The following is a 27544-nucleotide window of genomic DNA, read 5'->3' as shown; positions in this document are numbered from 1 at the left end:
GACTTGATGACCTATGGAGGTCTCTTCTAACCTAGACCATTCTATGTTTCTGTGAAAACATCTGTCCATAGAAAATAAGCTTGGACATCATGATCATGAGTAGTCTCTAAATTAAAAAGATTAGTAACCAAAGTACATGCAAAATAGAACTCCTGATTTCAGAGGGATATATTTTGGTAAATCAAGGGATTCTTAGCTGGACTAGGCAACTTTGGTACTAACAGGTTCTAGCAACCTCAAATGTATCATTTCAGTGGTGAAAAATGTAGCATATCTGTATGCCAAGAGTGCAGAAGAAAAGTGTATAGATGAGGCTTGAGATATGACAGATGACTATCCATCCTTAAAAGTTACATTTAGAATAATCAGACATCTTACAAAATAATAAGAAGAAGTATAGAGAAGCAAAAGAAGTACTACCTCAAAATCAAGAAATGAAGAGTAATAAATTTTGAATAGAGGTAGGAAGGAAATTACTTTCAGGGATAAGCTTTGAAATCAATCTTGCTTAATATTTTAATGATAACTTGGCACCGGTTACGGGGGCTTTCTGATGAAACCTGCCAGTAACAATAAACTGGAAGGCATTACAGAAAAGAATGGGACTATCATACAGGGGAAGCTGGATCACCTTCAACTTCAGAGTAATACAAATGGGACAAAATTGAATAGGATAAAACATTTAAGTCATGCACTTGGATTCTAGTAACACAAGATCCTCCCAGAAACTAGAAACATTTGGAAACTACTTTAGAAGTACTGAGATGTAAAGGGTTATTCCAAAATAACTAGGAGCTTCTAACAGGACAAAGTTGTGAATAAAGCAAATGCTGTTTTGTGGCAAAGAGGAAAATGGTTTCTAACACAAACAAGGAAGTGCTCAGGTCACTGCACAAAGGCCTGGCAAAAATGCCTGTGTATAACTACGTTTAATTTTATTCACCTCTCTACAAGGATACATAACTAAAGCACAGAAGGAGAACAGTTAGTAGGTTGATGGGAGAAATAGAAAGCAGACTTTACATGGAAAATTTAAAAGACCTTGATTGAGTAGAAAGGCAAGAGAACAGCTCAAAAGGGATACGATGATTCTCTATAAATACATTTGAAGGGCAAATAGGAAAGAAGTATTTAATCTAAATTATAATGCTGGCACACAAACAGAGGAACATAAATCAGACATCTGTATGAATAGAAATCAGAGATACTAATCATTAAAGCAAACAAGTTTGTGAACTGCCTTCCTTTGGGAGGAATGAGGACACAAAAACTAATTGCTTTTAGTGGACATGGTAATTTTATGAAATGGATGATGTAACGCAGCTGCAAGGGATTGCAGGGATCGAATGTGATGATCTAGAAAGACCTGTCCAGCTTTGAGTTTCTACCTTCCTGACAGATTGACTTGTTTTCTCTATTTCTACCAAGTTAGGATATAAAACATTTTCATTTTCATGTTAGAGAACAGTGTCAACTTTCTGTTATGATACTGGAACACTGGAGCAAACGAGCTGAGAAAGTTTTCAAGAGCTGCTTGAATAAATATCTGACATGTTTTTTTCTAGGTGTGCTTGGACAGGTTTACAGTAGTGAACTGGTCTTCTGAGATCTTGTATCTTTCTGTACTCCAGCTCAGCAAAACAGCAAAACCCCAAGTCATTTCTGAGAAAGCTGCTGACTAACTTACACTCCGTAGCTTTTGGAGATATTTACATTATTTATTGTTTCTCCAGTGTTCAAAGTGTTCTAGGAAATTCATAAAGCAAACCCATTCCCCAGCAGGAGATTAGAAATTTTTGGTTTTCGCACCTGAGAAGTCTGATAGACACAAAACAAACATTATTGTATTTAGCCTTCTTTAGCAGAGAAAATGCAGTTTGATGCAAGCTCCATTGTAAAATGGTTTTCTTCTCTTTTCCTCTCTGACCTTCCTCCCAGAGTGGCAACAGGATTCTGTGTTCTATGATTCTGGACCACTATCAGGGGCCATCAATAATAAACTATGATGATGAGAATGGCAAAACATGTATGCACATTGCTGCTGCTGCAGGCTACAGTGATATTATCAGTGAGCTGGCTAAAGTCCCAGAGTGCAACCTGCAAGCCCTTGATGTGGATGACAGGTAACCATGGAAACTCTGAGATTGCTGCTTCCTTTCTAGTAACTTGAAACTATCTCTGTTTATTCTATAATCACGTTTCCTGCTTGACAGGCTACGGCCTAGTTAATGAACTGCACTTACGGAGAACTGTGCTTGCTCTGAAAGCAGTTCAGTTTATCTAGTATAATTACAGATTAGTAGGAATGTTATTTAACTTTGCATTGCTGGTAGGAAATGACAAGACTATGTATAAAAGCACTTTGTCACCACTTGACTTCTTTCAAAGGTGAACATTCTCTTCAAATCAATAGAACAGGATCCTACACCTTGAAGCTGGGATCCTACTGCTATTTGGTTTTAAGAAATGGCAGTGTTCACAGTATCACAGTATCACCAAGGTTGGAAGAGACCTCAAAGATCACCGAGTCCAACCTGTCACCACAGACCTCATGACTAGACCATGGCACCAAGTGCCACGTCCAAACCCCTCTTGAACACCTCCAGGGACGGTGACTCCACCACCTCCCTTGTTGTATTTAAGATGCTGACACTGTATTCTTACAGGACATGGGGACCTTCATTTTTCAGTCTAACGAGGCATTTAACTCCTTCCAAGTGCATCAGATCCGTCGTTTTTCCTCTTTTTCACACTCCACTTACCTTCCTTGAACCTTGTAGTGCTGGGTTACACCCATCCTGGGGGAAGGGCTGTGAAAGCCCTGCTTCCCCAGGAGACAAATGAAACCTGATCCAGCTGAACAGAGAAGGACTTGATTTCCCCCTCCCAGGAGGAAGGGTCCCCTGGGTCAAAGGTGGTTTATTCCACTCCCCCTTCCTGTCCAGCAAGCCTATAAAAAGGAAGACACTGTGGCAATTTGCTCTTTTTGCTCCTGCCTCGCCTATTTGAAAGGACTAACAGCTACTGCTGGCTTCCTGGTTCTGCCACATGGTTGGGTCTGATCTTCTCCCTGCTGCACCCACGCTTCTCTGAAGGACTGAAATCCACATACATCAAGGGAGATACAAGGCCATCCAAATTTGGCTTTGTATATTTTCTTATTCATCCTTATTCCTTACCCTTGTAAATCCTCCCTGTTACTGATACATATATATATTTTTATTTTTAAAAAAAAGTTACTTCTCCTACTTCCAAACCAACTCCAGATTATTTTTTTTTTTTGGCAGATTTAACTCCTTCTCTTTTCCCCTACCTTTTTTTCCCCCTTTCCCTACTTGTTCCTTATCAGGGGGAAGGGGGGGGGGGGAGGGGAGGAGGAATTCTCAGGTTTTGCTACCATCTGAGCTCTTAAACTCCAGTGAAGGCTCAAACCCCTACACTTGTTCATAAATGTATTTAATGCAACCAGAAGTAACTGCTTATTCATGCTGATTGTTCTCCTCAGTGGAGCAAAAGTCAAGGTTTTCAACAGGATTCTGAAGAAGTTTCTAAACATCAGGAAAATGTAGTTGAGAATGCTGCATTTCTATGGAAAAAAAGGGCAAAGGGAGGAGTTTAACTAGACTTAAGATCTCAGTAAGACATGGCCCCCTATTATATATTCTCAGATAGTTCCATAGAAGGCATTTACACTTGAAGAGAGGAAAAGATGCTCACTATAAACACATTGAAGACTTTCATTCTATCGTATTTCTGAAGATGTCTGTGTGAAATCACTGGGACTGCAAAGAAAGAGGCAGAGAAAAATAAATATTATTTTTCATTCTTGTACAGTTTTCTTATGGTGTTTTCTGTGCTTCTGATTTTCACAAGAGCAAAGCATCAAAATTCTGAAACTACACAAAAGTGTACAAAGACAAGATGTAAGTCTTCTTCCAAGCAGAAAATCAGTTTGATTCTCCTACACAGATTAAAGACAATTACATCTGCTCCAGCCTGTGTCTTTCAGAGATTACAAAAAGTGGCAAAGGGGCAGTGACATTCTGATAGAGGTGTCCAGTCCTTCCCATTTGTCTGATGAAGGGTTCTTCTGGCCCTGAGCTAGCCATTGCAAATAGTGTGTCATACAAAACTAGAAGAGCTTGTCCCTGTGCAGTGGACACCACAAAGGTTTCCTTTTTTCAAGTTCTGCTCTGAAAGCTTGGGGCACTCCTCCCAGTCTGCAACTCCAGCAGCAATAGAGATGGTATTATATAACACATACAGACATTCTGCAGCCCTGTATCTACTTTCTCTACGGTTAAATAGATGCACATAGATGTGGCTTTACTAACACCACTGGAGGCAACATCACTGTGGCATAAGTTGCTGGAGAGCTCCTTAAAATGGATGCTGTGAATCTGGACAAGTAGCATAAAAGCACATCTCATTATGTCATTTATGGGTTTGATAGAAAAATTGTTCATCTATGATGCTCCCCCTTTTCTGCAGGACACCTTTGCACTGGGCTGCTGCGGCAGGGAAAGCTGACTGTGTGCAGACACTACTAGAGCTGGGGATAGACAGCAGTCCTCGAGACATCAATGAAAATACTCCTCTGACATATGCACTGTATTGTGGGCACACAGCATGCATCAAGCTTCTCTCTCAGGAGAGCAGGTAAAGCAAAATTTCATACCTGGCTCACATGTTGCCACTGACAGAAAAGAAAAATGTATTGATTTTTTTGTATGCTACTGAAGCATTTGAGCCCTGGGTGATGTTGCTCTGTTCATATGCAATACTCAGGATAAAGTTTTCCACCAGAAAAAGAACACCAGAATTATTCATCAGCTGAACACTAACCACTGCAGTTACAGTGATATCCTGCCAATCAGCTGAAGGTTCCAAACCAAGAAGATGTGAGCATAGCTCTTGTTCAGTTACCTTTGTGCAGAAAAGTTATGTTGCAGAATAATTTCAGCCTTCAGATTGATGCATTCCACATCTTTGAAATGCACTAGCTGTGTGTTCATGTAATCAGACAGAAGGATAGAGGGAACATGAAAAACTTTGCTAGGTAGATAATAAAATAAATTTCAGGGTTTCACCTTCAGGTAAGTGTTTGGAACTGTTTCCCTAACCTTCTTTCATTCTCTACCATGATTGTCTCTTCTTATTCTGAGCAGGGTTTTCTGCTAACAGATATAATTCTTTTACTGTTGCCTATGATTTTCCTCTCTTTGTGTTTCTCGTGTTTCAGCAGGTGTCATTTAATTAATTCAGTTCTTCAGCTTTGGTAAATGAACATGCACTTACAAAGACATTAAGCATCATATTTCTTTTCTCCATATCTAGCCATCAGTTAGTATTATTTCCTGTGTTACAAACTGTGAGACATGGGTAACATGACCTTTCCTCCTTTTCCTTCTTCTGCACTCTCTGTCAGAGTAAGTCTGAAATGTCGATTAGTCAGAATCTCATCCAAAAACCACTACAGCAGCACTACTGTAGGTAATCATAGAGCAGAAACAAAGCCAGGCCTATTTAAGCTCAGGTGGGGAAAGGGGAAAAGGAGAAGGGGAAAGGGGAAGAGGAGAAGAGAAAAGGGGAATGGAAGAAATTGTGAACTAGGGGTTTTGTTACAGTGTTAGTAATAACTCTACTATTAGTAAGACCATTTTCCAAGTATGATATAATACAAAAACCCTTCACATTCTTGATATTATTGGATCTTGTCTCACTATTAAGAATAATGATTCTGCCACTGGTAGATGCTTGTTAGTGGTTTAACCAATTGAATCTCCTGATGAATATATCATCCATACTGACATCATGCCAGCTTTTAAAAAAAGAGTTCTGGTCAAAGTATTTGGGGGCTTGTAGTTCAGATTGTAACAGGAGCTTCCTGCTTCTGGTTGCTGCTTCTGATTTCCACTTTTGGGGTGTTGGTTTTTCTGCCGGGCTGGCTGCAGGCCTGTGGGTGGAGGAGTCCTTTCGTTGCTGGCTCCTGATGCTGCTTCTGCTTTTGCTGTGATTTTCTGTGAAACAGGCTAAGGTAACTGTACATTGTAATCGTTTCATTAAACTTTTCTCAACCTAGGGTGTTGTGGGTTTCGGGGAGTTTATTCCTTTTCCTCCTGATTTGGAATGGGGGTTGGGAGGCTGGAGCTTGTGAGAGTGGGCTGTCTTAAACCAGGACGATGATGAAGCCAGAAAAGTTCAGGAGTTTTTTCCTGATAGCTGCAGTGACCCTACGTCAAGATGAGTGTAAGCAACGAGTGAAATAGCACCATTTTCAGTATTTATTAATTACAAATCTGGAGTCCCAATCTTCTGCCTCCTTGAACCACTCCTACAAATGTATCTGAACAGTGTATATCCCATTTACTGGGCTAACACAGGTGGCACTTTTTTCATATTATTTGACAATAATGACATCACTTTTCAATTTGTGCTTCCAGTGGCTCTGAACCAGTTCATCAGCTTCCCTCTCAGAACAACAGACTCCTAAAGAAAGAAGGACGATTCAGCATGCTGAACCACATCTTCTCTTGCAAAAAGAAGAAAGATGATCATAAAATCAATCAGAAAGAAAGAATCAGAGACCGATATTCTAGGGAAGAAACCTCTGAAGTAGATGACATTATCACCACTTTTGATTGCGTTATGGACACAAATTGCAAAGATATTCCAGATGAGTGTGTGACCAGAGCTGACTTTAAAAGAAGCACAGATACAAAGTACCTCATACCTGAAAAGAAGCAATCCGAGTGTCGGGGACTTCAGCCCACCAGAACCCAGAGCCTCCCCCCAATAACTGCTGGCAATTCCTTCTTAACTGCTTCCCAGAGCACAATGTCAAGCTTCTCCCCCAGCACCAGTACCCATCATTTTGCACACAAGTCTCAAAAGAGTAAGAGTGAACACAACTTGCTGGACCACAGAAGCAGCTGCCAGGGCTTGTTGGATGATTCCTGGAACACAGATTCTAAACAACTACCTTCCTATAAAGTCTGTACTAGGCCTCCTTCAGACAAACTGATAAATAGCTTAAACTCTGATAGATCACACCATGTGCATTTGTGCCCTCCTCGCCTTCCTTCACTTCCCAGCTCTCCATCAGGTAACTTCTTTCTTCTCTATTTTCCAAATTCTATCATATCTACTGATGTGCCAGGCTGAGTAAGAAAGAATAAGTACATCTGACCTTCCCATTTCTTTAATCTTTTTCTATTTCCTGTCCCTCTGTGTAGTAGCAATTATCAACAACATGGATATCAGCTTACAGCTGGAGCAGTGTGCTTAGGTGTGGAAAATAAGAGCTTTAATAAGGTCACATGAGCATGCAAAAATGCAGGTACTTAGGAACTACATAAGGTAACTGAGCAAGGTAAAAGCCATCAGCACATATGGGCTTCGTAAATTGCATGTCAACACCACTGCCACGCCTTCTGCTTTGTGTCCTCATTTAGTTCTGGAGCTAGATGTACTGAACTCAAATCTCTAACTTTGTTGAGAGCTGCTTCTGGCCCCACCAGGTAAATTCACATGTGCCATGGTTGACAGCTGTGCACCATGAGACTTTCCCTTTAGAGACAAAGTCTGACTCCAGGTGGTAATGTCACCCCTACCTGCTCCTCTCATCCTGTTTTCCAGTTCTCACAGTTTCTCCAAAGCTGAATTCAGGTTGTTAAATTTTAAACTGGAGCACGGTAGACTTAGGCTGGACATAAGGAGGAAATTCTCTACAATGAGAACAATGAAATACTGGAACAGGTTGCCCAGGGATGCAGTTGAGGACCCGACCCTGAAGACATTGAAGATCACACTAGATGTGGCCCTGGGCAGCCTGATCGAGCTGGAGGTGTATCCACTCACTGCAAGGGTGTTAGACAAGATGACCTTTGAGGGTCCCTTCCACCCCAATGCAAGCTGTGAATCCATGAATCTGTAAATGTTTTTATCTTGTGGTTTGGAAACTGTAATGCAACAGTAGTGAAGCAGAGAATCAGAACTCTGAGGTAAACTTGAAAACAGGGTTTGGCAGGATTTGTGATCTAGTACTTTGTTTGACTCACATGCATGTTTAAATTAATCTGGCTGGCTGGCCTGCATGCTGAAGTTTGCTTCAACGTGTCAGTGTCTCCAGTTTCATTTCCTTTGGGATTAGCTCCATGCCAGAATTAAACACGCCTATCATGCCTTCCAACCACTGTCATATCCCACTGAAAATTAAGCAAGAAAAAGCAATCTCCAAACTTACCAGTACATTATTAAAGGAGTAGCCATTACACAGTAAGTTAATCTGCCCTCACCCCAACAGACATCAGCCATTATCTTCCAGCAGAAAGAGTAGTGAACAGAAACCTTGTCTGAGAAAAATCCTCAGTTAGGTTACGTCAGTAACTAAGCTTGCAAGATAGTGCAAACTGGACTGACTCCTAAGAGAAGGGATCTATAACACAGCAGAACTTTGCTCGCATCTCTAATAATGAGATGTACAAATAAAGGCTGGAAATGTTTTTAGGGTGTTAAGGAGCCATTCAAAAAGCTAACTTCCTGAATATTATGACATGTTCCTGAAAGCTTGATAGACTTGGTCTGTAGGTCACTACCTTTTTTTGTTCTGCACTCTTCAGCTGTTCACTCAGCCATCTAAACCTCAAACTCCACACAGGTATCGAAGATTTCTCCGGTATGATTCTTGATGCACTGAACTCAGCATGGTTCAGCTCATATAGCTGTCCCTGGAGGTGTTCAAGGGGAGATTGGACGTGGCACTTGGTGCCATGGTCTAGTTGTGGGGTCTGTTGGGACGGGTTGGACTTGATGATCCTTGGGGTCTCTTCCAACCTTGGTTATACTGTGATACTGTGATATATAGAAGACATGAAAACCGTCAGGTCTTTTTTACAGCCTAAATACAATGTAAATAGGGTACTGTGAGGCTAAGATATTTGAAATAATTCATTTTGACAGTTAAAGAACGTAATAAAATGGGTATTTTTTTATATATATATTTTGTAATTCAATATTTTGGGCAGTGGTATCTCCACACACCACTGTAACTTATGTACAAAATACATTCACAGGTTCTATTCAGTTGTTGGTATTACATTCCACATAGACACAGTTACATGATTTAAGCACAAATCTAACATTTCCAATACAGCAATTCAAATTGGAAATAGGGTGCTGTAATCTGTAGTTTTCCCACAGAAGGGATCCTGTGACAGATTAGCCAGGTACTCATGACTTACTCCTCCGTCTGGTAACTTTCCAGATGCTGTGGCTATGATTCAACCAGTCCTTGGCTCAGAGAGAGCTGGGAGCCTGTCTCTCATATGCTCCATTTCTGGGCTGTAGCCTCTTCTGAGATTCGATTCTCTTGGAGCTCTTCCCTTTTCTGTCTTGGACCAGGTGCAAGGCCTGGGTGTAGTCATTGACTGTTAGGACAAGTTAGGACAGCAGGAGCAGGGAGGTCATTCTGCCCCTGTACTCAGCCCTGGTTAGGCCACACCCTGAGTCCTGTGCCCCTCAGTTTAGGAAAGATGTTGAGTTGCTGCAATGTGTCCAGAGAAGGACAACAAAGCTGGTGAGGGGTTTGGAGCACAAGCCCTATGAGGAGAGGCTGAGGGAGCTGGGGTTGCTTAGCCTGGAGAAGAGGAGGCTCAGGGGAGACCTTCTTGCTCTCTACAGCTACCTGAATGGAGGCTGTAGACAAGCGGGGACTGGTCTCTTCTCCCAGGCAACCAGCACCACAACAAGAGGACACAGTCTCAAGCTGCACCAGAGGAAGTTTAGGCTGGATGTTAGGAAGAAATTCTTCATAGAGAGAGTGATTTCCCATTGGAATGGGCTGCCCGGGGAGGTGGTGGAGTCACCATCACTGGAGGTGTTCAGGAGGAGACTTGATAGGGTGCTTGGTGCCATGGTTTAGTTGATTAGGTGATGTTGGATGATGGGTTGGACGTAATGATCTTGAAGGTCTCTTCCAACCTGGTCTGGTCTATTCTATTCTATTCTATTCTATTCTATTCTATTCTATTCTATTCTATTCTAGTCAAGTTCCTCTACTGCTATTCAGGCAGCCTTTGGCTTTTCTCTGTTTGTGGTAAGAACAAGGCCCAGGTGTAGTTGGTCTGCTACTCCAGCAGCTTTTGGCTCTTGTTGCTGTCTGGGTGAGAAAAAGGCAAGCTGCCTAACTTCTTGGCTGGTTTAAATACTGTCCCAAGACAATTAATGCCCTTTAATAACACACCCTGACAACTGGACCTATAGGATGGGGCATATCCAAACATGGCCAGGGAGACACACAGGTCACAGCTGTTTTACAGAGTTAGTCACATGTGGTACATGTTTATCTGGACCCCAGGAAGTGTCCAGGTTTGCACATTCATGTCTGCTTACAAGGTTAATCACACATGTTATACCTTTGCCTTGACCATCTGGACCACAGGAACAGTCCAGGTTATCACACGTGCAGGTGCTTAGCCCATCATCTGGGGTAGGGCATGTTTTGGGGTTTGACCCTTCAGGACACAGAAGGAATGAAGTCAAACCACAGACTGAGTTAAATCAAACATGGGAAGGATTATGAGAACACTTTTCTTGGTGGAATTAGCTAGACAGTGAATGCAGTTGGTATGGAAGCAACTACAATGTTATTTAAAATGTGATTATAGTTTTCTTTAAGACTGTAGCACAATATATGGTCAAAATCCTTTTGCTCTGCACAGAAGGACAGGTGGACTTCTGTGAACATTCTATGACATAAAGTTGCAACCAGATGAATCAGAACAGTCTGTGTATCCATTCAGTGTTCTGTATTTGCAGAGAGACTCAATAAAGGACCAGCAGTCTATAAAGGCAAAGCACTATCAATTATGAGAAATCTAATTTCTACAATGGGAGATGTCTCTGCATGCCCAGGCAAAAAGTCCATTTACATGACAGTTTATTATTAGCCTTAAAGAAAAAGCACTCTGAGTTTGCTTTAAGCCCAGTTCACTGCATACCAGCTCCCTTTAACCAAACTTTCCAATAATAAAAAGATTCCTGTACTGGCAAAAATAGCTTCCACTGAAGCATGTGAATTAAAAGCCCATAAGGAGGCAAAGAGGCTCTAACAAGAATACATTGCACAATCCAGATACTGCCTAACATTTTTCACAACAAAAAGACCTGGTTACCCCTCTTTACACTTATGTGTGCGGTTTAAATCTGTCTACCCCTGTAATTAAAGCCATCTGACTTGCTATGAATTGAAACTGCATTTACTGTATGAGCTCCAGGGCTTTCAGGTCTCCAGTGCACTGTGCCTGCACTTACAGGGATCAGATGAGACATAAGCTTGGCTGCAGAACAGCCAGCAGCACTGCACAGGCAGCTCTCTCTGAGGCCCATCTGATGGAAAAAACATCATCTGCTCTTTGAAGGACACTGAAGTGTTAATTCTCAATTTTTGGAGTCATGACTGTTGGGGTCTATGTGCAATTTCCTAATCACTGAATATCCAGGGCAAGATTATGGATATCAGTAATCTAGGGGAACTCAATTTGATTTTGCTGATTGACACCCGCCTAAACATGAGCCAGCAGTGTGCCCAGGTGGCCAAGAGGGCCAATGGCATCCTGGCCTGTATTAGGAATAGGGTGGCCAGCAGGAGCAGGGAGGTCATTGTGCCCCTGTACTCTGCATTGGTTAGGCCACACCTTGAGTACTGTGTCCAGTTCTGGGCCCTCAGTTTAAGAAGGACATTGAGACACTTGAACATGTCCAGAGAAGGGCAACAAGGCTGGGGAGAGGCCTTGAGCACAGCCCTGTGAGGAGAGGCTGAGGGAGCTGGGATTGTTTAGCCTGGAGAAGAGGAGGCTCAGGGGTGACCTCATTGCCCTCTACAACTACCTGAAAGGTGGTTGTAGACAGGAGGGGGTTGGTCTCTTCTCCCAGGCAACCAGCACCAGAACAAGGGGACACAGTCTCAAGCTGTGCCAGGGGAGGTTTAGACTCGAGGTGAGGAAAAAGTTCTTCACTGAGTGAGTCATTCATCATTGGGATGTGCTGCCCAGGGAGGTGGTGGAGTCACCGTCCCTGGAGGTGTTCAAGGGGAGATTGGACGTGGCACTTGGTGCCATGGTCTAGTTGTGAGGTCTGTTGGAACAGGTTGGACTTGATGATCCTTGGGGTCTCTTCCAACCTTAGTTACTGTGATACTGTGAAAACTATTTTCTCAGTTGATACACAGTTCTGATTTTCTTGCATGACCACACAGAGCTAATTTGCAGCTGGCACACAGATGAGGATTTTTGAATATTTTCTTTGTTCTATTTTCTGTGCTCTTGGATATCAAAAATGAGTCAATTTACTTGTTGAGCCTTAACATTTACACGAAGGGGAGAGGATGGTTGTCATTATTCCTAGAATAATTGCTCTGTCTTGTCCTTCACTGAAGGGTACAAAGATGGACGATACCAAAAACTACTGCCAATATTATAAGAGTGCTTGCAGCCACAGTACTGAGCTGGCATCCACAGTCTAAAGCATTTTGTATTCATGAGCTTTGCAGTCATCTCTTTTTTGCAAAATGTACTGTCATGTACTTTTCTACAGGTAAAATAGTTTAAGTAGAGAAATTCCAAGTGATATGGGTAAAAGCACCCTCTAATTAGCTGGAGCCTCCTTTTGTCACTCACTCATCTTTCAGATTATTAACCTTCCAGGTCTAAGGTAGCATTTTATTCCAGCAGCTCAGTACCTTCAGTGTAAAAAAGGGGCTATTACTAAATTTATGTTGGCATAAGCACTATGGTAAAGTACGACAGGAAGCAATTCATGGCTAGGAAAGAGCAGAGCCAAGCTGATGAGTGTGCCCATTTGTTTCACAACTGAAGGACCGATATACAGTAGGACATTGCTCACAACATTTACAACTTTTCTGCAAAACACGTCAGTGTGGTTTGCCTACCCAAACACAAAGGAAAATCAAAGAACAGCCTATACAAAATGTCTGTAAATGAAAGGCAGAGCAGTCCTGTATTTTAAAATAATGAAATTGCCTACTTTTCACTTAAAAATTAATGTTATCACAAATATGCTTTTGGGAACAAAAAAAAGACAATGTCTTGAGAAAAAAAAAAACATCATTTTCTCTGATGGTATGTGGAGACAGTAAGGAAGGGCAGAAGAATACTTCCACTTGATGCCAGAACTTTCAAACAATGATTATTTTCCAAGCATTCATACCACCCTTGCAAACAGGATTGTGCTTTGTACTGTTGTTTTGCTGCCAGATATCCCAATTTATGTGCTAAATGTATCTCTTGATAGAAAAACAAGCAAACAAACAAAACTCCCATTATGAGAGCCATAACAATACATAGATAATAAGCCATTAGTTCTCAGTGTAAGTATCACTGAAACCAATATAAAACTCGAATTGCACTCATGGGAGAAGGAAGGTTGATTCTCTGCTATTTTGGAATTGATATATCTGTTTCTTTGTGCACAGCAGGTGTGCTGTCTACAGAAGAAATTTACCAACTTGTCCAACAACTTTTTGATCACCCTGGAAAAACATTAAAGACTAAACACAGAGAAAACAGGGAAAAGGGCATCATAGCTTATATTAGTCACAACTAATCATAGTTTATATTAGTCACAACTCATTCATAAGAGATTCTTCATGCTTTAGCCCAATACACATCATCTAAAACCATGGAATCCAGTAGATCAATCCAACAGCTATTAGCTGCTGTGGTCATTGGATACGAATCTTGCTCTTTGATGAGATAAAGGCTGTACTATAACACGGGGCTTATCTGATAAACACCACTTTAGCTCCCTTCATGCAGAGCCCATTTACCCAGCACCATAGTTACAGCAGTTTTGACAACTGCTTCAGTGCACCTCTAGAAAACTGTTTTACAACTGTTTTGCTATGGTTTCACCTTGTAGAGCCTAGCAATACATAGATATTGTCAGGTACCAAGTACAAAGCTAAAAATACAATTTATATCACTGCATTTCTTCCTACTGTTTAAGATGTCCTACTATACCCAGACTGTGTTTCCCTTCATCTTTGCATGCTGACAGAGCATGTGCTTACTCTGCAGTGGGCTATGTTGCAATGTCATGCTAGATGTGCAGCTGTTTGGCAAGGTAACTCAAACCATCTTACAAGGATCATCTTAGATCTGGGGATAACAACAAAGAAAAACCTGGGGGACTCAAGCATCACAGAATAAAATCAACTGAGGAAAAGGATCTGGGACAAATCTTGATCTGCTGCTTAAGTTTCTACTGTTTTAATAATATTTGCTGTGCTATTTATATAGAGAAATGCATTGCATCATATAACATACTGCCTTTTTTAATAGGACTAGACCAATGTTAACTTTAATATTAGCCAGTCAAATGCCCCAGTTAGCCAATTAATCTTTCATTTTCCAGTATCTATTCTTGGTAAAGATGAAATTGCCATGAGCAGAGTTTAATAAAAATCAATATAAGTTTATATCAGTTTTGCTACGTTTTCAGCTGAGGCAAAATCCTCTCAAGGCTTATCTTCACTGCTGTTAGCCCTCCACCAGTCCCATTTTCCTGCCAGCAGTTGAGCTCCATTTTTGTTCTTGTACTCAGAAAGGATGAAATACTGTTGGAAAAGTCTGAAAACGAGAGCTTTGATTCTGAAATCAAATCACACAAATTCTACAAATTTAGTGCACTCTTACATGGAAAGAGCTACTGGGCTGTGACCACTTAAGACCAATTACAATATTATATAAGAGGATATGATAAGGGGACACACAAAGGTTATATCAAATCTGTCATTCTTTTCAATGACTGTAAAGAGAACAATGCAACAGCTTTTTTCACATGGTGATGTCTTGTTATTACATATATCTGACAATTACAATGTAAGTTTTCTTTTGTTCCTAGAAGCCAGAGATTCACAGTGCACTTCAACATTTACAATTATTTTCATAAGGTAACAAAATACCTTTTTCTTTCACAGGTAAACATTTTCAAGAGATGTCTGTAGAACAACCCAAAACAAAAAAACTTACTCCAATACAGAAAAGCCTAGCTCCTGTACACAACCACTGTGCACACAAAAGTAAGTACTTGTGAGTCTCGGTTACAGAATCATGGTATCATAGAATCAATAAGGTTGGAAAAGATCTCAAAGATCATCAAGTCCAACCTGTCACCCAAGACCTCGTGACTACTAAACCATGGCTTCAAGTGCCATGTCCAATCCCTTTTTGAAAACATCCAGGGACTGTGACTCCACAACCTCCCTGGGCATGGAGTGTGTCTCCATCACTGGTATATGAGAGTCTAAGAGAGGTTTCATGTTCCTTTTTCATAGCACCATAGAGTAACAGAGGTTGGGAGTCATCTTTGGAAATTGTCTAGTGCAATCCCTCTGTCCCTAGGGAGGTCAGCAGCAGCAGGCTGCTCAGAATCACATCCAGTTACATTTTAAATGCCTCTGAGGACAGGGACTACACAACTTCTCTGGGCAGCTTGCTCCAGTGTTTCACTACCCTTAGAGTAAAAAGGTTTCTTCTTACTTTTTTATGTCCATTGGCTCTTTTCCTTCACGGAACACTGCAGAGAAGATTCTGGCTCCCTCTCAATTACTCCCTCCCATATACATTGGCAAGGCATATCCCTGAGATGACTCTTGTCTCAAAACAGAACAGTGCCAGCTCTTTCTGACTCCTCATTGAGGCCGGACACTTCAATCCCTTAATCACATCTATTGCCCTTTGTTGGACTTGCTCCAGAATGTCCACATCTCTCTTGTACTTGTGTCCCCAGAACTGGACACAGCCCTCCAGATGTGACTCAACACTGCTGAGTACAGGGGAAAGATCACCTTCCACAACCTGCTGTTAATACTCTTCCTACTGCAGCCCTGGATACTGTTGGCTGTTTTTGCCTCAAGGGCACACTGCTGGTTCATGTTCAGGTTGTGGCCTATTAGGCCTACCAGATCTCTTTCTGAACAAAATCTTTTTCAGCTGTTCGATCGTCAGCATGTATTGGTGCAGGGAGATACTCACCCTTAGATGCAGAACTTTATATTCTCCTTTGTAAGTCTTGTTTATCTGTTTCTTCAGCCTGTTAAAGGGCACTCAGTAGCAGCACATCCACCTGCTCTATCAGTCTTTCATAGTGGGCAGGACACAGTGTAACATGATGACTTACAGGATATAAAGAGATGGATGACAATACCTTAATGACTGTATGTCTGAGAAAGGTTGGATATGTAAGATGAAAGACAGGATAAGGAATGACCCTTCTGCAGAAAGTAGGAAGAAAAGCAAACAAACAAAACAAAACAACCAAACAAACAAAAAAAAAACACCCAACAAAACAAAACCCTTTTTTGTCTTTTTGCTACTGAAAATAAGAGGAGAGAGCTCTGGAACACGATGACCACATTTCCAATAACTTTGTCATTTTCTGAATGTTACACAGATGAAAACATGTTCCATCTTCCTCTGTCTTAAGCACAGCAGAAAGACTAGCTTTTACATAAGGATGGAAGTCATTTGGGTGTTTTATTCTAACAGCTACTGGTCTGGATAGCTTCTATAATACAGGAGCTAAAACAAAGGGATTGTGAGAGCAGTAGTATTTTATTTTCCCTTTGCGCTTTCAGCCAGCTCCTCATTCCCAAGGCAAGATCCTGAAGAGCAAGTAAAGCCTCACCTTGCTTCCAAGGCTCCACTACAGCGTGAGGTCTTGGTAAGTGTCCTAGACTGGACCCTGCCAGCTACTGAGATATTCTTCATGTACAAACAGTAGCCCTACTCCCACCAGTGTCCCACCGTCACATTCTTGTGTTCCACGAAGTGCAAATCTCCCAGCGTAGTTTGGATGAGCATATCAGGTTTATTATTACTACCGCGACTGAGAGATGGAGACGAAGCTTGATGCAAGCCAAGTGTCTACTTTATTGTACAAAGTCATTTCTTTATATAGGCTAACATGTTCAGAAGGCTACTTGTGATTGGTAATTAGATGTGTCCGTGACAGTTACAGAATCGTGGTTGGCTGCCGAGGAAATGCCAGGGAACACACATCCCTGAGCAAGGCTCAGACAGGTGTTAGACCAAAGGCAAACGATCATGCGTCTCTTGTCTAAGGCCAGAGAAAGAACAAAAGACTTTCTTGCAATGTTTACCCGCACTCATTAACAGGTAGTTGTGTGCTTCCTGAGTCACAATGGCCGTTGGTAATAGCTAAATGCTTTTTTCTCTTCTACATAATTGCAGTTTGCTCACAGGGTTTGTGGCCTGCAAGAGTAAAAACTTTTCCTTCTACCAGCTGACCATTGCTTGAGATTATTCCCTAAATTCAGTGCATCGTATTACTACTTGCAATCCTGCAGATTAGCCAAGTCCTAAACCATTCACATTTCAGAGTCTTTTACAATCTGAGTTGCAGAAGCAATTCTGCAGCTATAACAGTATCACTAAAAATGAAACAGCAAAACTGGCTTTATAAGGAACATCAGACTGGGTAGGGGAAGTACAGAATCCTGCACTGCTTCTGCAGATTAAGAAAGGAAGTAGAGATATGTGGAATACTGAGATGGCATTCTCTGCGCACTCAGGGGAAAGAAAATAATCTAACTGCTTTCAAAACCCCAGCTCCAAGTTTTCCATTTTTAAGCTTTCTACTAAAGTTCCCTTGTGTCTTGTAGATGAAACACAGTTGCAAGAGAAAGCCTAAAAAAAATTATTTCATAACCACTGACGCTGCTGCAGTAATTCATAGAATAGAATAGAATACATAGAATAAAGCAGGTTGGAAGAGACCTTCAAGATCATCGCGTCCAACCCATCAACCAATCCAACACCACCTAAACAACTAACCCACAGCACCAAGCACCCCATCAAGTCTTCTCCTGAAAACCTCCAGTGATGGCGACTCCACCACCTCCCCAGGCCAACAGCCAGGATATTAGCTCTAGTCTCTTGTCAAAAGATGTGTTTTACAAATGAGCTACAATTCATGCAGTTAATAATTATGGTTTAATTAACATGATGATCTTGAAGGTCTCTTCCAACCTGGTTTATTCTATGTATTCTATGTATTCTATTAACACAGCACATTTATCCAGGTGTCATTACTGCTTGAACACTAGTTCCAGCCAATAACAGAAAAGAAACTTCATTTACAAAATAGATTACATTTCTTCTTTGTGTACACAAATGACACATGTGATCCTGGAGCTTTCCAAACAGCTTTTTCAGAGCCAAAAGCTCACTCGTCCTCCATCCAGCACAAAAAAAAACCCATTACTGTTTGTGGGACAGCCTTTATCCAGGCAAATGGCTCCAGCAATGAGGTTTGAATACCAGCATTTGTGTTTCACTAATGTGTTTTTCACACAAGATGTGTGGTACAAACATGCAACAAAACCACTGCGGCGGGGGGGGGGGGGGGGGGGGGGGGGGGGGGGGGGAGGGGGAAGTAACCACAGACCTAGAACAATAAAATAAACAAAAATCAGAACAAGAACTGAAACTATTCAGAGATTAACAGAATGAAGAAACATCTTAAACAAAAAAAAGAAAAAAAAAAGGAAGAGCAATTTTTAAAAAAAGGAAGAAGTGTTTTAATCTCTAAGCAAAATTGTTTGAAATGGAAGTTAGGAAGAGGATAACAAAAAAAAAAACAAACATGAAGAAACAGCCCAGGAAAAGAGTACTTGAGTGACTTTAAACCATAATTTATAAACTCCCATCCTTCAGATGTCTCCAGGGCCAAAGATGTCCCTCACGTGGCTTCTTAAGTCGCCTCAGCAGAGCCTGGCATCTCTGTTATTCTGCATGCTGTGGCTCTGTTATTCTGCATGCTGTGGCTCCATCAGCAGCATACCCTTTCTGTCTCCTCCCATGAGTCCAGGAAAACAGGCTTACAACTGTCACACACTGCTCACACAATGCCAGAGTAATTTTCCGAACAAATACAGGACTTCTTGGAAACTCTCTGTCCTGGTTTGAGCCACGAGCTGCCCAGGGGGAAAGGACAGAAAGTATTTTACCCCAAAGGAGTAAATGAAAAACACTCACACAGAACTGGAGGTTAAATGGAAAATACTACTCACAAAAGTAACCAAAAGATATAAAAGGCACAAAGGAAAAATGTACATAAAACAGAGTCAGCCTCAGCCCAGCTCTCCACCTGGGCCTACCAGGTCCTTCCCAGCTGGCCCAGGGTGTAGCTAGAAGTTAGCTTGCTGTGAAGGCTGCAGAAGACCGCAGTAAGCCTGCACTCCTCCACAAGCCACAGAGATAAACAGGAGCTGCACACACACTAGGAGAGGACGGAGAACAAGAGAGAACAGGTAGTGATGTCTAGTAATATAGGGATTGCAGGATTATGGAATGGAATAACAAAAATTGCAATATCCTGTGCCTCCCCCTGGACTGTCTATCCCCTGGAGGACATTTCATCTCTGTGGTAGGACACAACCTATAACACTCTCTGGTCCTCTCACTTCTTTACGTGTCTTAGAAGGTCTGAAGAATACATAGAATACATAGAATACATAGAATAAACCAGGTTGGAAGAGACCTTCAAGATCATCGCGTCCAACCCATCAACCAATCCAACACCACCTAAACAACTAACCCACGGCACCAAGCACCCCACCAAGTCTTCTCCTGAAAACCTCCAGTGATGGTGACTCCACCACCTCCCCAGGCAGCCCATTCCAATGTGCAATCACTCTTTCTGTATAGAACTTTTTCCTAACATCTAGCCTGAACCTCCCCTGGCGCAGCCTGAGACTGTGTCCTCTTGTCCTGGTACTGGCCGCCTGGGAGAAGAGACCAACATCCGTCTGTCTACAACCTCCCTTCAGGCAGTTGTAGAGAGTGATAAGGTCACCCCTGAGTCTCCTCCTCTCCAGGCTAAGCAACCCCATAGTGAGGTTATTACTTGTTGAACAACAAAAAGTATAAACTATTTCTGCTGATTATTTAGCACTATTTTCTGGGGATCAATGGTTCCTTTTGCTGTTACTCATCACAATTTAATGTTTTTTTCTTTACCAAGTTAGAAAAGCACAGATGGAGCACATCTGTCCCAGAGGAGGGGAAAGATCAGAGTGTATGAAAATGGCCTATGGATGTTGACTTGCTGAAGTGTGTCCAGAGAAGGGCAACAAGGTTGGTGAGGGGCTTGGAGCACAAGCCCTATGAGGAGAGACTGAGGGAGCTGCGGTTGCTTAGCCTGGAGAAGAGGAGACTCAGAGGTGACCTTATTGCTGTCTACAACTACCTAAAGGGGGGCTGCAGTGAGGCAGAGGTTGGTCTCTTGTCCCTGGCACCCAGTACCAGAACAAGAGGACACAGTCTCAGGCTGCACCAAGGGAGGTTTAGGCTGGAGGTTAGGAGGAAGTTTTACACAGAGAGAGTGATTGCCCACTGGAATGGGCTGCCTGAGGAGGTGGTGGGGTCAGCGTTGCTGGGGGTGTTCAGGGCAAGGCTTGACAGGATGCTTGGTTCCATGGTTTAGTTGATTAGGTGGTGTTGGATGATAGGTTGGACACGATGATCTTGAAGGTCTCTTCCAACCTGGTCTGGTCTATTGTATTGTATTGTATTGTATTCTATTCTATTCTATTCTAAAAGGATTCCACAAAGCACTCTTCGCAGAGGGTCACCATGGTCCACTGCTTGCAAAGCAAAGAGTCTAAGAGCCCTCCATTCTGCTGGATTACACATTCCTTTGGCAAGACCTCCTTGACAGCCTTATTCTCACCTCTGTGGTTAGTAATAGCAGCCACTGAAGAGTCACTATTGAGTGACTCCCTGGAGTCACTTATTGCATCACTAGGTCTTCAATCGCTGACTCTGCCATCTGAACTGAAATAACCACTGGTGTTTTGCTGTGTATAGGTTCTGTGTGCAATGATGTGTAGCAATCAGCCTTAAGTGTTCTCTCTCTCAGAGACCCCAGTGCTGGGCCCAGGCTCATCTGTTTGAATAAATATACCAACACCAGGTATTATATGTATTATTTCAAAGCCATACATCTACCAGTCCTGAAACCCTTACTGAATACACTACACTGAATACAGTATGCAAGACTAGGTGGAAAGCATTGACTTGTGGATGATGTTTGGGTGATGTTTTTCACTTCTTTGCATGAGCATGGGTTTGTGTCCTGATTTAGAGTGGGACAGATTCTCTATTGCCCTGAGAGGGACAAAAGAATGACACTCACACCAATAGATTGGATAGTGATGAAAAGTTTAAATGGAAAAGCAATTGATATTCTACAAAGCATAGTAGTAAGGATATCCCAAAGAGTACAGAGTTCCCTTACACCACATGCAAAGGCCCCCCAGTACTTCCCTTCTCTCCACCTGAGGGTGCACCCAAAAACCCCCAGGGCTCTTTCTTCCTCACCACCTCCAACACTGCTAGGCTGGTCTCAGGCTGGCCAGGCCTGAGAGCACCTCCTTCTTCTCCTCCTGGCATTAGGCCTAAACAGACCTAAGAGGTCTTGAGATACTCCCCCACCGTGACCCGATAGGGAGCATCTCCCATGGGAGCAGAGAGGGAAGAAAGAGGAAGAGAAAGACTTTGCAGATGGATTTATAGGGTGCAGGATTTATGGGTAGAAATACACAGCTTCCTGTGTCCACCTTACTGGGTTGGACACTGGAGATGTTAACTATGTGGCAGCCTAGGAGGCAGCCCACCTAAACTGCCACAGTTTGTGATGTCTGCATAGTCATGGGATGAAGTTAAACTGCACTGGGTTTGCCCTATTTAAATCCATCCTTAAGGGCATATTTAGTATGTAAAATATTCTGGAGATAGTTTACACAGCTGTTAACTCTGCGTGAATATATGCCTGTGTTTGAAAAAGGGAAACAAGTGAGCCTCTCATTTGGTTTACAAACCAAAATTTCAATGAATAGAATCACAGAATAGTAGGATTTGGAAAGGACCTGATCTAGTCCAACACCTGTGCCAACAGGAGGTTGCACAGGAACAGAATTAGGCAGGTTTTGAAAGTCTCTAGAGAAGGAGACTACACAGCCTCTCTGGGCAGCCTGTGCCAGTGCTTCTTCTACCCCAAAGTAAATAACTTCTTCCTTATGGTTAGGTGGAAGTTCTGTGTTCTAGTGTGTGCTCACTGCCCCTTTTCCTGTGACTAGGTACCACTGAAAAGAGACTGGTTCCATCCCCCTGACAAGCACCTTTTACGTATTTATAAACATTGGTAAGATTTCCTCTCAGTCTTCTTTTCTCTTATTGGAGACAATAGCAAAAGCCCTGCTGAAGTCAAGGTAGACAATATCCACTACTCTCTACTCATCCACCCAGGTAGTCATGCCATCATAGAAGGCTATCAGATTGGTCAGGCATGATTTTTCCCTTTGAGAATCAATGCTGACCATTCTCAACAACTTTCTTTTATTCCATGTGCTTATAGATGACCTCCAAAATAAGCTGACCCACCACCTTTCCAGGGATGGAGGTGAGTCTGACTGGCCTGTAGTTTCCTGGATCCTTCTTGCTTTTTGAAGATTGGAGTCACATTGGCTTTCCTCCAGATCTCAGGCAGTTCTCTCATTCTCCATGACAATTCAGTGATGGAGAGTGGCTTAACATTAACATCAGCCAATTTCCTCAGCACTCATGACTGCATTTCACAACGGCCCATGGATTTGTGAGTGTCCAGATTGTCTAAATAGCTTCTAACTCCATGCTTCTTGGGTAAGGGAGAGTCTTTCTTCCTCCAGAGCTCCTCTCTGAACTCCAGGGACTGAGATTCCTGAGAGGCAACCTTAGCAGTAAAAAGTGAAGCAAAGAAGGCATTCAGTAACTTCCTTGTGTGTGTGGTCCATCACCAGGACACCCACCTCATTCAGCAGCAAGCCCACATTTTCCCTAGTCTTTCTTTTCCTACTGATGTACTAGAAGAAACTTTTCATGTTATCTGTCACATCCTTTCGTGTGCCAGAAAACTGGACCCTTGTATTGTATTTAGCCCTGCCCAATTCACATGGATTCAATATGAACTGAAGTATTCATGCGTTGGGATTTTTTCACTGATGGGAGAACTAAGCAATTTCCTGAACAAGAATGAATCTTGAATATTACTTGTGAATTACACCACACTGCCAAATGACAGGCAGCTCTTAGTAAGCACTGTCTGCTCAGGCTACCACTACTTAGGCTGGAGGTTAGGAGGAAGTTTTACACAGAGGGAGTGATTGCCCACTGGAATGGGCTGCCTGGGGAGGTGGTGGGGTCGCTGTCGCTGGGGGTGTTCAGGGCGAGGCTTGACAGGATGCTTGGTTGTATGGTTTAGTTGATTAGGTGGTGTTGGATGATAGGTTGGACATGATGATCTTGAAGGTCTCTTCCAACCTGGTTTATTCTATTCTATTCTATTCTACTGGAAGTGTACTGAAATTAGCATGAAAAAAAACCAACACCCTAACCACACAAACCCCAAAACCCCAGCAATTTTAAAATAAAGATATTACATTATTAGATACCTGGTCTTAGAGAATTACTATTCGAGGTAAACAAATAATGAATTATTCAAACAAAATATGGCCTGTGTTACAGGGGAATGTGACAAGAAGTGCTTCAACTTCTCTTGCACAATGTATATAGCAAAAAAACACGTAGATAAAAACAATCATGTAGACATTACAGGGGTAACATTTGTTTTCAATAGGAAAACATTCTGGTTTATTAATTATATAATACACAAATCTACAGACAAAACAGGGCTTTCATGAGAAGATTATTTTCAATGAAAAAATGTGAAAAAGTTAATGAAACTACATGATTTCTCACTTCTGCTGCATCCACTCTGCCAGTGTCCTGGTTATTTGATGCTGCTTGATGAGCAGTGAGAGTCCAAAGATTCCCTTCTGAGAAACACCACCTGTGGGCAGAATCCAAATATAGATTAACTTCATATGTTTCTAAGGAACTACACAAGATTTTCATTAGGGTACACTCTTCTCCATTCCTCATTTCTGTAAAATTCCCTTGAACCTGCACCAGGAAAATTTCTGTCAGAGATTATGAAAGGGGTATAATCAAGGGGGCTTCCAGGAGAAACGTAAACATGAACACTGAGGTTTTTCTTGGAGTTGAATAGGGAATAGAATAGAATAGAATAGAATAGAATAGAATAGAATAGAATAGAATAGAATAGACCAGGTTGGAAGAGACCTTCAAGATCATCATGTCCAACCTATCATCCAACACCACCTAATCAACTAAACCATGCAACCAAGCATCCTGTCAAGCCTCACCCTGAACACCCCCAGTGACGGCAACCCCACCACCTCCTCAGGCAGCCCATTCCAATGAGCAATCACTCTCTCTGTGTAAAACTTCCTCCTAACCTCCAGCCTAAACCTCCCCTGGCGCAACCTGAGACTGTGTCCTCTTGTCCTGGTACTGGGTGCCTGGGAGAAGAGACCAACCTCTGCCTGACTACAACCCCCCTTCAGGTAGCTGTAGAGAGCAATAAGGTCACCCCTGAGTCTCCTCCTCTCCAGGCTAAGCAACCCCAGCTCCCTCAGTCTCTCCTCGTAGGGATTGTGCTCCAAGCCTCTCACCAACCTTGTTGCCCTTTTCTGGACTCGCTCCAGCAAGTCAACCTCCTTCCTAAACTGAGGGGCCCAGAACTGGACACAGGACTCGAGGTGTGGCCTAACCAGTGCAGTGTACAGGGGCAGAATGACCTCCCTGCTCCTGCTGGCCACACTGTTCCTGATGCAGGCCAGGATGCCATTGGCCCTCCTGGCTGCCTGGGCACACTGCAGGCTCATGTTCAGTCTACCGTCGACCAGCACCCCCAGGTCACTCTCTGCCTGGCTGCTCTCCAGCCACTCTGACCCCAGCCTGTAGCTCTGCATGGGGTTGCTGTGGCCAATGTGCAGAACCCGGCACTTGGATGTGTTCGATCTCATGCCGTTGGACTCTGCCCATCTGCCCAGCCTGTCGAGGTCCCTCTGCAGAGCCTCTCTACCCTCCAGCAGATCAACTCCTGCCCCCAGCTTGGTGTTGTCAGCTAATGATAATGCTAAGGTATGATGGTCACCTTTTGAGCAGAGTTCTTCATAGCATAGATTATTCCTGCATGTAAAGAACCAGGACACAAGCTTCATACCAATCTGAGGCAAGTGGTTGGCTCAGAGAATGCATTTTAGCCCATAAACTCTAGGAAGCATTTGTGTTTAGTTTCAAAGGATGAAGCCAGAAAAATAGTCAGAAAATCCAAATAACCTTCTAATGACTAGCAAGATGAAACTCAAGCTAGAACATCTCAGAGGAAAATGATGAGCATTTCATGTGTTTATCACAACAGATGCAGATACAAGGAAATCACAGACGGAATAAGAACACAACCAAGGAAAAATTAATGTGAAAAACCACAAGGAAGATTCTGTGGCCAGAGCAGAGATGGTGTAAACTCCAGCAGTGGGCTTGTCCTATGGTTAAAATTAAAAATCCATACTGTTTGTATAGAATGGAATGGAATGGAATGGAATGGAATGGAATGGAATGGAATGGAATGGAATAGAATAGAATAGAATAGAATAGAATAGAATAGAATAGAATAGAATAGAATAGAATAGAATAGAATAGAATAGAATAGAATAGAAGAATAGAATAGAATTAACCAGGTTGGAAAAGACCTTTGAGATCATCAAGTCCAACCTATCATCCAACACTAGCTAATGAACTAAACCATGGCACTATATTGTGAATAAGCTTGTGAATAAAATGGACACATAAATTAATATGTTGCAATGCACAATTAACTCCAAGGCAGAGAAAAACAGGTCTGCAATTAAGCTTTTCAATTATCCTTTAAAAACCCAAGTGAGTTAGTTGAATGAAGAAACTTGAGGACTATATTAACATTAAAGCACAAACAATGTTACACTGCCAAGCATGAGGTGGAGATTAAGGATGATCTAAATCCAGTTTCTTGTAAGACTGTTGCCACACATGAGACATACCACAGATGTGGCTCCTGTGCTTTGGTGTTGGTCTTAGCATGCTACAGGGTAAAGGGAACACTTTTTGTGGCTTGCAGAGCATGTGTGGACAACTTTGTGACATATTGCACCTACAGAAACCCAGACAGTGTTCCATTCTTATATTTCATCTTCCTAAGATTCTGATCAGAATCTACCCTGGGTAATACACCATCCTCCCACAAAGGTTTTGTTTGATACACTCCCATTGAACTTTTCTGTTTCAGTCAGTCTGTGTTTTTTGATGAAAGAATGTCTTGTGGAAATCTCTCCAAACAAAGCTAAGGCTCCTTCAGAAAAACTATAGATGTTCCGCTTATCAAAAGTAAACTTCTGAACTTACCAAGTCTTACCAATCAGAAACAAAGTAAATTGCTTTACAGCAGAGTTGTTTTCATCCATTGAGCATTAGCCCCACCAGACTCTCGTGATTTTTCACTCATATTTTGACCAAGAGTTTCAAGACAAACAGTTCAAACAAAGTAGCAAACTACTTTACAAAATTTCATGCTTCTCACTTTCTGTGCACTCTTTCTCTCTTTGTTTCTTCTAGTTCAGCTACCATCTCAGGGTGCCAAGAAGTTTAAGTCTCTGCCTTTAAATTCCCTAAGGACTGCTGCTGTTATTCTCCCACCATCCCCAGCCACCAGATCCCAGACAAGGGGATATTCTCAGAGTCACGTACTCTATTCTGTCTTGCCTGGTCTATCAGGAGAACCTCTAAAACCAAGCCGTGTCCTACCTGCTATCCCAAGCCAGAAGACATCTAGCCCTGCAGAAGAGCTTGAGAAATCTCTCACCAAAGCAAATGCTGAAAATTAATGCATTACAATGGGCTCAATCTGTATTAAGGTCTTACTACAACTGTACAGTAAAATCTCATTAATTTGCACTAATGATGCTCTTGCGAACTGGAGTGTAAAGGAACGAAAACCAAGGGTTGCACGTCACGAAAGCTGCACTGTGTATTTATATAGGCATTGTCACTACAGTTTGCATTTATGACAAAATTACCAAATCAATATTTAATGTGCTGTGAACCTAATCGGTGAATGGAATCCTCATAAAATGTAAGCTCATTGCAGCAATGCACTGTTAAGCCTTTCATAAAAAGCAGGAACAAAGAGTAAGATTTTCTCATTTAAAAGTCAGAACTAGGGAAACATAAATTGACAGTGGTCCACTGTAGTTTGTAAATGCAAAGGTGCTGATTCTGAGGCTGTATGCCATCAAAAATACCTTTTTAAGGCTGAACAAATAAGCTCAAAAATAAAAGGCAGTTTTAGCAAATCAGGGGGATTGTCTCTTTGTTTCTCAAATATATTCTGATTTGTAAGTCTATAGATTTGTTGAGTTCAACAAGCTAAAAAAAGTACAATGAAACACTAATCCCATGTGCAGGGAGGATGGGGCTAGAGCACACACTGTTCAAAACTGTTTGTTGTACTGGTAGGTTTCTGTCTTTTTCATTTATTTCTTCATATTCCTGAGTGGCAAAAA

General features: G+C 42.1%; 1 protein-coding gene across 1 annotated transcript in view; it reads left to right on the top strand.

Annotated features, from left to right (window-relative positions):
• ANKRD55 (ankyrin repeat domain 55) overlaps nucleotides 1-27298 on the top strand; it is a 63723-nt gene extending 36425 nt beyond the window's left edge. Inside the window, exons 7-11 of the mRNA XM_009896600.2 lie at nucleotides 1939-2123; nucleotides 4492-4659; nucleotides 6444-7105; nucleotides 14999-15100; nucleotides 26598-27298. Coding sequence (XP_009894902.2) covers nucleotides 1939-2123; nucleotides 4492-4659; nucleotides 6444-7105; nucleotides 14999-15100; nucleotides 26598-26866 — 1386 coding nt within the window. The 3' untranslated portion in view covers nucleotides 26867-27298. The remainder of the gene's footprint in view (nucleotides 1-1938; nucleotides 2124-4491; nucleotides 4660-6443; nucleotides 7106-14998; nucleotides 15101-26597) is intronic.
• The last annotated feature ends 246 nt before the right edge of the window (nucleotides 27299-27544 follow it).

The sequence above is a fragment of the Dryobates pubescens genome, chromosome Z, assembly GCF_014839835.1.
Source record: "Dryobates pubescens isolate bDryPub1 chromosome Z, bDryPub1.pri, whole genome shotgun sequence".
Classification (NCBI taxonomy): domain Eukaryota; kingdom Metazoa; phylum Chordata; class Aves; order Piciformes; family Picidae; genus Dryobates; species Dryobates pubescens.
The sequence above is the reverse complement of the archived record's forward strand: the minus strand, read 5'-3'. Positions and strand labels throughout refer to the sequence as shown.